This window comes from Apus apus, chromosome 14 (assembly GCF_020740795.1).
Source record: "Apus apus isolate bApuApu2 chromosome 14, bApuApu2.pri.cur, whole genome shotgun sequence".
Classification (NCBI taxonomy): Eukaryota; Metazoa; Chordata; class Aves; order Apodiformes; family Apodidae; genus Apus; species Apus apus.
The window spans coordinates 2,668,671-2,678,279 of NC_067295.1; the positions used below are offsets into that span (position 1 = coordinate 2,668,671).

At 61.6% G+C, this 9,609-nt stretch overlaps 1 protein-coding gene across 1 annotated transcript; it reads left to right on the forward strand.

The window, feature by feature from the left end:
* The first annotated feature begins 67 nt into the window (after nucleotides 1–67).
* FLII (FLII actin remodeling protein) lies at nucleotides 68–9,549 on the forward strand. Its single transcript, XM_051632201.1, has 30 exons — nucleotides 68–158; nucleotides 645–755; nucleotides 1,885–1,956; nucleotides 2,113–2,193; nucleotides 2,340–2,425; nucleotides 2,581–2,742; nucleotides 2,848–2,951; nucleotides 3,056–3,231; nucleotides 3,312–3,469; nucleotides 3,584–3,668; nucleotides 3,954–4,101; nucleotides 4,234–4,367; nucleotides 4,484–4,696; nucleotides 4,778–4,957; nucleotides 5,031–5,113; nucleotides 5,192–5,266; nucleotides 5,513–5,596; nucleotides 5,663–5,834; nucleotides 5,917–6,021; nucleotides 6,220–6,411; nucleotides 6,612–6,800; nucleotides 6,899–7,038; nucleotides 7,158–7,380; nucleotides 7,558–7,712; nucleotides 7,841–7,901; nucleotides 7,991–8,119; nucleotides 8,223–8,329; nucleotides 8,562–8,667; nucleotides 8,766–8,831; nucleotides 8,995–9,549. Exons 1-30 carry the CDS (start codon nucleotides 96–98, stop codon nucleotides 9,127–9,129), a joined length of 3,795 nt encoding a protein of 1,264 aa, XP_051488161.1. The 5' UTR covers nucleotides 68–95; the 3' UTR covers nucleotides 9,130–9,549.
* Nucleotides 9,550–9,609: the final 60 nt, after the last annotated feature.

The window sequence follows — 9,609 nt, forward strand, 5'->3', positions numbered from 1 at the left end:
AGTAGGAGCCGGCCCCGCCCCCTGAGCGTCACGGGCGGGGGGAGGGGGCGGGGCCGGGGAGGGGGCGGGGCCGGGCGCTGCCGGGTCCCTCCGCCATGGCGGCCACCGGGGTCCTGCCCTTCGTCCGCGGCGTCGATCTCAGCGGCAACGACTTCAAGGTGCGGGGGAGAGGGAACGGGAGGGAGCGGGAGCTTGGGAACAGCCTGGCCGCGGGCTGCGGAGGAAGCCCGGCCCCGCACGGCCCTGTCAGGCCCGGACCGGCCCTGTCAGGCTTCGCTCGCCCCCTCTGGCCACGGTCACCTGGGGTTGGGCAACCTCCGCGGGGCCCCAGAAAGCCAGGGGGTGGTGGCCCCCCAAGACCCAATCCCATAGGACTGGGAGGTCCCAATTCCCCTGCTCCCAATCCCATAGGGATGGGCAATTCTAGCCCCTCGGGTCCAATCCCATAGGACTGGATGATCGCAGCCCCCCAGCTCCCCATCCCATAGGACTGGATGATCGCAGCCCCCCAGCTCCCCATCCCAGGGGACTGAGTGTTCCTGAGCCCTCAAGCCCCCATCCCATAGGACTGAGCACGCGGGGTCGCTCAGACCCCCCAGCCCCCATCCCGTGGGGCAGGTGCTTCTCACCCTGCTCCTCCGCAGGGCGGGTACTTCCCGGAGCACGTGAAGGCGATGACCAGCCTGCGCTGGCTGAAGCTGAACCGCACGGGGCTCTGCTACCTGCCCGAGGAGCTGGCTGCCCTCCAGAAGCTGGTGAGCAGCAGGTTTGGGGCAGGGGATGGGGCTCACTCTCTCGAGAGCCGGGTGCCTGCCAGCCTCGTGGCTCTTTGGCGGATGCTCTGGTGGCTAATAATAGGGCTGAGCAACGGCCTGTGGTTGAAATTGGATGTGGGAGCTGTTAGCAGTGGGGTTGAGACAGACTTGTACTCGGTTTCACCTTGTTTTCCTAGAAAACCAGACTAAAAACCATGCTTAGATCCTCTGCCCTTTAATAGAAGGGGAGGGTGAAGGTTTAATATGGGAAGGTTTAAGGTTTTGGGTTTTTTTTTTATTTCCTCCTTCTTTGCTAAAGAGCATAAAGAGCAGGAGCTGGCAGTGGTGTTGGAGACGTCTGGGACAACAGCAGCTGCCTGGCTTTGTTTTCTGGGCGGCTTGAGTTTTGTGCCTGACTAGGCCCTTGGTGGAGCCCCTGGCTGAGCTGTCTTTTGGCAGTGTCCTGCAGCACATCGTGGACATTGTTATCTCAGTGCCAGCCAGACATGGACCTTTAAATGATGCCAAATGTTCTTGTCACCGTGTCGCTGTGCCCGGCTCAGGCGAGGAAAGACCTCCCTGCTGCCCAGAGCCACACTCCTGCCAGGTGCTCAGGGGCCATGGCTAGACTTAAAACCTGTCTACCAGTGCCTCATTTTCCTGATCAGGTGACAGCCAGGCTGGTGGTGCCCTGAGGAAGATAAAACTGTCCCCTGGGCCCTCCTCCAGCCTTGCTGGTCCCCACGTCTGCCCCTTTCCTCATCACCCAGTGAGAAGTGTTTCAAGGACTGGGGTCTGTTGGCTTGGGGACTCTGTGGCACTGCCACAAGCCACTTTGGTAGCATCCTGGAGCACCCTGAACGCTGCAGCAAGGCTGGGGTGTCTGCCCCATGGAAGGAAGGGTATGGAGGCAGCAATGGGCACATTGGGGCCAATCCAACAGTTTGAGACTGGGGCATCCCAGCAGCCTCACGTGGGTCAGGGCTGAGCTCACCCCAAGCTTCTGTGGACCCCTGGCTCACCTGGGAGTTGGGACCCCCCCCCAGGCCAGCGCAGGGACCTAGGGGATGCTCCATGCAGCCTTGGCTCCTCTGTCTGCTCACTGGGGCTCCCCTGGGTCTCCTGGCAGGAACACCTTTCCGTGAGTCACAACAGCCTCACCACACTCCATGGCGAGCTCTCCAGCCTGCCCTGCCTCCGGGTAAGTCCCCCTCGTGTGTTCCATGGGCATCAGGGCTGGTGGCACTTCTTGACCAGCTCTGGGGACACATGAGAACTGTTCCTGGCTGCCCTGGGGTGCTCAGCAGGCTTAGAGCTGGTGGGTGGCTGCAGTTGTGCTGCTCTCTCCCCTTTCAAGGCAATTGTGGCTCGTGCAAACCAGCTGAAGAACTCAGGAGTCCCTGATGATATCTTCCAACTGGACGATCTCTCAGTGCTGGTAGGTGCAGAGCTTCCTTGGCTGATGAGAGTGGCTGTAGGAAGGCTGTGCCCTCCCAGAGATGCCCCTCAGTCCTCAATTTTGGGTGGTGGTTGCTGGATGTGGGGCAGAGGGTGATGCCTGCTTTGCTCTCCTGCTTGCCCCAGGACCTGAGCTACAACCAGCTCACAGAGTGTCCCCGGGAACTGGAGAATGCCAAGAACATGCTGGTCCTCAACCTCGGCCACAACAGGTGGGTCTGGGCCAGGGTAGCCATCTCCCTCTAGCCACAGCCACCTCCATCCATCACCCCCTTCACTCTGGGTCCTGCTCTCTGCCCCTCCTTGAGGGAGACTCAGGGCTGGTGCAGGTCCCAGGCAGCCCTGAACATCCGCCGTGTCCCTCCAGCATCGAGACCATCCCCAACCAGCTCTTCATCAACCTGACGGACCTGCTCTACCTCGACCTGAGCAACAACAAGCTGGAGAGCCTCCCCCCACAGATGAGACGCCTGGTCCACCTCCAGACCCTCATCCTCAACCACAACCCCCTCCTGCACGCACAGCTCCGGTAAGGCCCCATTTTCCCAGCTGGATCCCACAGTGCCAGGGCTGGGCTGGGTGCCTGCTCCAGCCCTCAGGCTATCTCTGCCCTGTGGTTCTCTGTGGTCTGCAGGCAGCTCCCAGCAATGACAGCCCTGCAGACCCTCCACCTCAGGAACACCCAGCGCACCCAGAGCAACCTGCCCACCAGCCTTGAGGGCCTGGTGAACCTAGCAGGTAGGGCCGGAGTACCCAGTTCCACAGGGCCTGAGGTTCTCCAGGGGCTCTCTCAGCCCTGGTGTGGGTCTGGCTGATGGCATCACCCCGTTGTCTTCTCCCAGACGTGGACCTGTCCTGCAACAACCTGAGTCGTGTCCCCGAGTGCCTTTACACCCTGGGCAGCCTGCGGCGCCTCAACCTCAGCAGCAACGAGATCACAGAGCTGTCCCTCTGCATCGACCAGTGGACCCAGCTGGAGACCCTCAACCTGTCCCGCAACCAGCTCACCTCCTTGCCTGTATGTCCCTGCCTGTACAGGATGTCCCTGCCTCCATGCCACTGGGTTCTCCCTCACCCCATCCTCTTCTCCTTCCCCAGTCGGCCATCTGCAAGCTGACCAAGCTGAAGAAGATGTACCTGAACTCCAACAAGCTCGACTTTGACGGGATCCCTTCAGGCATTGGCAAGCTTGTCAACCTTGAGGAGTTCATGGCAGCCAACAACAACCTGGAGCTCATCCCTGAAAGCCTGTGCAGGTAGAGGAAAGTCCCCAAAATTATCTACTCTATCCCTGAGAGGGGACATAGAGGCTTTATGGTGACAGAGTGTCACCCTGGCCTGGCCCTTCACTGGCATCTCCATGTCACAAGGTGCTCCAAGCTGAGGAAGCTGGTGCTGAACAAGAACCGCCTGGTGACGCTTCCAGAGGCCATCCACTTCCTGACAGATGTGGAGGTGAGAGCCCAGCACCCCCTTTGGCTGATTCCACCACAGCTCCAGCATGTCCCTGGGGTCCCAGGGCTGCAGGGTGGGAGGGGGTGAGGACAGGGAGTCTTGGGACCAATACATGCAGTCAGGCACACGGTTCAGCCCAGGCAGCTGATGAACTGGGGGCTCCCTCCACATCCCCTCACCAAAGCCCAGGGTGATCCAGAGGTCTCCCATCCCACCCCACATCCTTGGTGTCCCTGTGAGCCTGTTCTTCAGAGCAGTGAGGGTCTGCTGTGTCCTCCTTGGCAGATCCTGGACGTGCGTGAGAACCCGAACCTGGTGATGCCCCCGAAGCCGGTGGATCGGACGTCAGAGTGGTACAACATCGACTTCTCCCTGCAGAACCAGCTCCGTCTGGCCGGAGCCTCCCCGGCCACCGTGGCGGCCGCTGGGGCAGGTAAGTGTGCAGGGACATTTGGGGACAGCCCCTGCCTCGAGCAGCACGCTGGGAAACGAGCTGCAGCCCACGGTGTGCCCCACGTGAGACCTGGGTGTCCTGGCTGCCTCTCACCTGTCCCTGTGTCCCCAGGAGGTGGCACCAAGGACCCTCTGGCCCGCAAGATGCGGCTCCGGCGGCGCAAGGACTCTTCCCAGGATGACCAGGCCAAGCAGGTGCTGAAGGGGATGTCAGATGTGGCTCAGGAAAAGAACAAGAAGATAGAGGTAGGGTCTGAGGTGGGAGAGGGACCCTAAGCAGCACCACAGCGCCCCTGGCCCACCTTGGGTGCTGGCAGGGAACCAGATGTCCCCAGTTCTGTGATGTGTCCCCATCCCTGCAGGAGAGCGGGGAGGCAAAAGCACCAGACCTGAAGACACGCCGCTGGGACCAGGGCCTGGAGAAGCCACAGCTGGACTACTCGGAGTTCTTCAGTGAGGATGTGGGACAGCTGCCCGGCCTCTGCGTCTGGCAGATCGAGAACTTCGTGCCCACGCTGGTGGACGAGGCTTTCCATGGCAAGTTCTACGAGGCTGACTGCTACATCGTGCTCAAGGTACCTGAGGAGGACCAAGGGTCCCCCACATCCCCAAGCTGAATCCTTGGCCATCCCATGTCTCACCCTGTGTCCCCCCAGACCTTCCTGGATGAGAATGGCTCCCTCAACTGGGAGATCTACTACTGGATCGGGCAGGAGGCCACGCTGGACAAGAAAGCCTGCTCCGCCATCCACGCCGTCAACCTCCGCAACTACCTGGGGGCCGAGTGCCGCAGCATCCGCGAGGAGATGGGGGACGAGAGTGACGAGTTCCTCCAGGTGGGGCCGACCCCCAGCCCCCCTCTAGCCCTCAGCCCTGCCTCTCCCACCCTCACCCCCTCTCTGCCCCCAGGTCTTTGACAATGACATCTCCTACATCGAGGGTGGCACAGCCAGTGGCTTCTTCACCGTTGAGGACACACAGTATGTCACCAGGTACTGCTGGAGCCAGGGGCCGGGGGGATGCGTGGGGCAGGCAGTGCCCCATGTCCCACCTGGCTGTCCCTCCCCCAGGCTGTACCGTGTCTATGGGAAGAAGAATGTCAAGCTGGAGCCAGTGGCACTGAAAGGGACATCATTGGACCCCCGGTGAGCTGGGGCAGCAGTGAGGGGACACAGGAGCCCCCTGAGGGGACAGGGTGCTAGCTGGGTCTACCCAAGACATCGTAGCTGCATCTCTAGGGTGGAAATCAGCTGTACCAACACCTTTCTACAAGGATGTGGGTCCGAACCCCAGCAGCTGCAGCTTCGTGTTCTGCAAGGAGCCTGGGGTGGGGAGGACACTCGGAGCACCCTGCTCTCTCCTGACTGTCTTCTGACCTCTGTATCCACCAGGTTTGTCTTCCTCCTGGACCACGGCCTGAACCTCTTTGTGTGGCGTGGGAGCCAGGCCACATTGAGCAGCACCACCAAGGCCAGGTAGGGCTGGTTGGGGGGCTGGAGGTGCAGGGAGCCCACCCACCATCTCACCTGCTCCCACCATAGGCTCTTTGCTGAGAAGATCAACAAGAACGAGCGGAAGGGCAAGGCAGAGATCACACTGCTCACCCAGGGCCAGGAGACCCCCGATTTCTGGGAGGTGCTGGGGGGACAGCCCGAGGAGATCCGACCCTGTGTCCCTGACGACTTCCAGCCCCACAAGCCCAAGCTGTACAAGGTGAGAAGCTGTAAGGTCTGTGGGGCTGTCAGAGCTGCTGGGACCCTGCAGTGCCCCTCCCTTACCTGTGTCCTCTCCACAGGTCGGCCTGGGCCTGGGCTACCTGGAGTTGCCCCAGATCAACTACAAGCTCTCAGTGGAGCACAAGAAGAGTCTGAAGGCTGATCTGATGCCAGAGATGCGCCTGGTAGGATGGGGCGGGGAGGTTCTCCCAGTCTGACCAGCGAGACTGGTTTCGTGCCCCCTCTGCCTCCAGCTGTGCCCTGGGAGAGAGGGATGCTCTGCTCTTCCCAGCTGTCTTTCAGGAGCAGGCAGGGTGTTTTCCAGCCGGGAAAGCCTGCAGGTGCCTGATGCCTGACCCCCTTTTCCTTTTGGTGCCTCCCAGCTGCAGAGCCTGCTGGACACCAAGAGCGTGTACATCCTGGACTGCTGGTCCGACGTCTTCATCTGGATCGGGAGGAAGTCGCCGCGGCTGGTGCGGGCGGCGGCGCTGAAGCTGAGCCAGGAGCTGTGCGGGATGCTGCACCGGCCCAAGCACGCCATGGTCACCAGGAACCTGGAGGGCACCGAGTGCCAGGTAGGGCACCTCCCACCTGCCTGGGAATTGGCACAGACCCCGTCAGATGGGGTGCTGGGTGCCATGGCCCAGGGTGCATTACCTGCTCCCCAGTTAGTGGCTGCGGCATCTCACCTAAACCGTGTTCCTACCTAGAAAGGTTGGACCAGAAGATCCTCGAGGTCCCTTCCAACCTGTCATTCTGCGATTCTGTGATTTAGGTGTTCAAGTCCAAGTTCAAGAACTGGGACGACGTCCTGCGCGTGGACTACACCCGCAACGCCGAGACGGTGCTGCAGGAGGGCGGCCTCGCCGGCAAGGTCCACAAGGACGCTGAGAAGAAGGACCAGATGAAGGCCGACCTCACGGCGCTGTTCCTGCCCCGCCAGCCCCCCATGCCCCTGAGCGAGGTAGGGCTGGGGTCTGTCCTGTGCGTCCCCCCGCGGTGTCGGGCTGGGTGCTGGTGGGGTGGCTGGTGTGGCCACTGACAGAGCACACTGGGCTACAGGCAGAGCAGCTGATGGAGGAGTGGAATGAGGACCTGGATGGCATGGAGGGCTTCGTGCTGGAGGGGAAGAAATTTGCTCGCCTGCCTGAGGAGGAGTTTGGCCACTTCCACACCCACGACTGCTATGTCTTCCTCTGCAGGTGACATGCAGCTTGTCCCCTCCCTGGGGCTGCTGGACCACCTTGTGTCCCCCCCCATCTCCCTGCCCAGCTCCCCAACCTGCCCCAGCCCTCACATCACCCCCTGTCCTTGCCCTCAGGTACTGGGTGCCAGTGGAGTATGAGGAGGAAGAGGAAAAGAAGAAGAAGGGTGAAGGCAAAGGGGAGGAGGGTGAGGAAGAGGAGGAGGAGAAGCAGCCTGAGGAAGACTTCCAGTGCATCGTCTACTTCTGGCAGGGCCGGGAGGCCTCCAACATGGGCTGGCTCACCTTCACCTTCAGCCTCCAGAAGAAGTTTGAGAGTCTCTTCCCTGGCAAGCTGGAGGTGACCCCACTGCGTGCTCCTGGGGGGTGACACAGGGTCCCCCAGCTCTCCCCCACATCCCCTCTCTGCCCCCCAACCTAAGGGCAGGGGTTAGCAGCAGAGATGGGGGCTGGCAGGGTGGGTGCGGCTGGGGCTGGGGTTGTCCCCATGGCCCTGCTGACACCCACCCCTGGCCAGGTGGTGCGCATGACCCAGCAGCAGGAGAACCCCAAGTTCCTCTCGCACTTCAAGAGGAGGTTTGTCATCCACCGGGGCAAGCGCAAGGACAGGGCCAGCCCACCCCAGCCCAGCCTCTACCACATCCGCACCAATGGCGGGGCCCTCTGCACCAGGTCAGCCCTCCCAGGGGCTGCTCGGGGCCGGGCAGCACCCATGGGTGCTGGGCTCCTGGCAAGGTATCTGCCAGCAGACACAACTGCCTTATCTCCTGCTGACTCTGCCTCCTGGGCTTCTTTTCTAGGTGCATCCAGATCAACACAGATGCTGGTCTGCTCAACTCAGAGTTTTGCTTCATCCTCAAGGTATTGCTCCTGGCTGAGCATCCTCGGGGGTGCTCGGCTGCTTGCCCCCCTCCCTCCTGGGGCAGCCCCAACTCTCTCTGCTCCCACAGGTGCCCTTTGAGAGCACAGACAACCAGGGCATTGTCTACACCTGGGTGGGCCGGGCAGCTGACCCTGACGAGGCCAAGCTGGCCGAGGACATCATGAACCAGATGTTTGATGACTCCTACAGCAAGCAGGCAAGCAGGGTTGGCACAGCAGGGCTTGGTGCCAGCTTACCTGGGTGACAGCGACCACTGGGGCAGGGGACAGCCATGCTCAGCCATGTCCCTGCTTTCACAGGTTATAAATGAGGGAGAAGAGCCTGAAAACTTCTTCTGGGTGGGCATAGGGAGCCAGAAGCCCTACGATGAAGATGCCGAATATATGAAACACTCCCGGCTCTTCAGGTGGGTCCTGACCCAGGAAGGGCTGCTCCATCTGTGCTGGTCCTCCTTCAGCACCCCAAGCTGTGCTGGCCTTTTCCAGGGGCTTAGTCCAGAACACAGCTCCCCATGACAGGCAAAGCCCCTCTCCAAATTCCATCCATCCAGCTGGAAGAGAGCTTCCCTTCCTTCTGCACGAGCTGAGTCCTAACAAACTCATGTCTTTGATGCAGTCCTCTTCTGGCTCTCCCTGCAGGTGCTCCAACGAGAAGGGCTATTTCTCCGTGTCAGAGAAGTGCTCTGATTTCTGCCAGGATGACCTGGCTGACGATGACATCATGTTGCTGGACAACGGGCGGGAGGTGAGCTGGGGGTGGGTAGTGAGCCAGGGCTGGGAGGCCATCCAGGGTCCTGGGTCCACCATCAGCTGAGCCCAGCTGCACATCTGTCCTTCCCACAGGTCTACATGTGGGTGGGCACCCAGACCAGCCAGGTGGAGATCAAGCTGAGCCTCAAGGCATGCCAGGTAGGTCCTCCCTCCTGCCCGCTGCTGCAGGAAGGATTCCAGCATCTCCATCACCCCTCGGGGTCCTGATCCTGCCCCCAGGGCTGGGAAGCACCATCTCCTGGAGGTGGGCAAGGGCCAGGGACCAACTCCCCCCTACACACACACACATTCTCTGCCCCAGGTCTACATCCAGCACATGCGCTCCAAGGACCCCGCACGTCCCCGCAAGCTCCGGCTGGTGCGGAAAGGCAACGAGCCCTGGCCCTTCACCCGCTGCTTCCACGCCTGGAGCGTCTTCCGCAAACCGCCTGCCTAAGGGCTGGGGGCACCCAGCACCACGGACCCCCCTCCCCAGCACCCTGCGCTGCTGCACACGCCTGCTACCAGCCTGGGGCCAGCGGGGAGCACTGGGGCTGACCCTCTGTGCCCCCCATCTACCAGCTCAGCTCCTTCCCTTCCTGGTGTGGGGGGGGAGGGGATTATGGGGTGATGTGGGGCCCTGTTACACCTGCTTGGGGATGCTGCTGCACCAAAACCAGTGCCTGCAACTGGGTTACTGGAGTGTTACCCAGTTTGGGTGGGAGGAAGCTTTGCTAAAGAGGCAGGAGGGGGTCTCAGCCCTGAGCCTTACAGCCAGCCCTGCTGTCATGGCAGGAACAGGAACCACCCCTCTCCCCCTGAGAGGGGGGGCAGCCCATGGGTACTGTATCAATAAAGGTTGCACTTCTCACCCTGAGACCGTGCCAGGCTCTGACTGTGCCCACCTCGCTGCCAAGTGGGGTCCCCCCCACCCTGC

Excerpts from the sequence above, each read along its gene's own strand:
- FLII (XM_051632201.1), top strand. The coding sequence starts at position 96 with ATGGCGGCCACCGGGGTCCTGCCCTTCGTCCGCGGCGTCGATCTCAGC. Across the intron at positions 2,426-2,580 it reads CTCAACCTCGGCCACAACAG|CATCGAGACCATCCCCAACC; the intron begins GTGGGTCTGGGC and ends GTGTCCCTCCAG. Across the intron at positions 3,232-3,311 it reads ACCAGCTCACCTCCTTGCCT|TCGGCCATCTGCAAGCTGAC; the intron begins GTATGTCCCTGC and ends CTCCTTCCCCAG.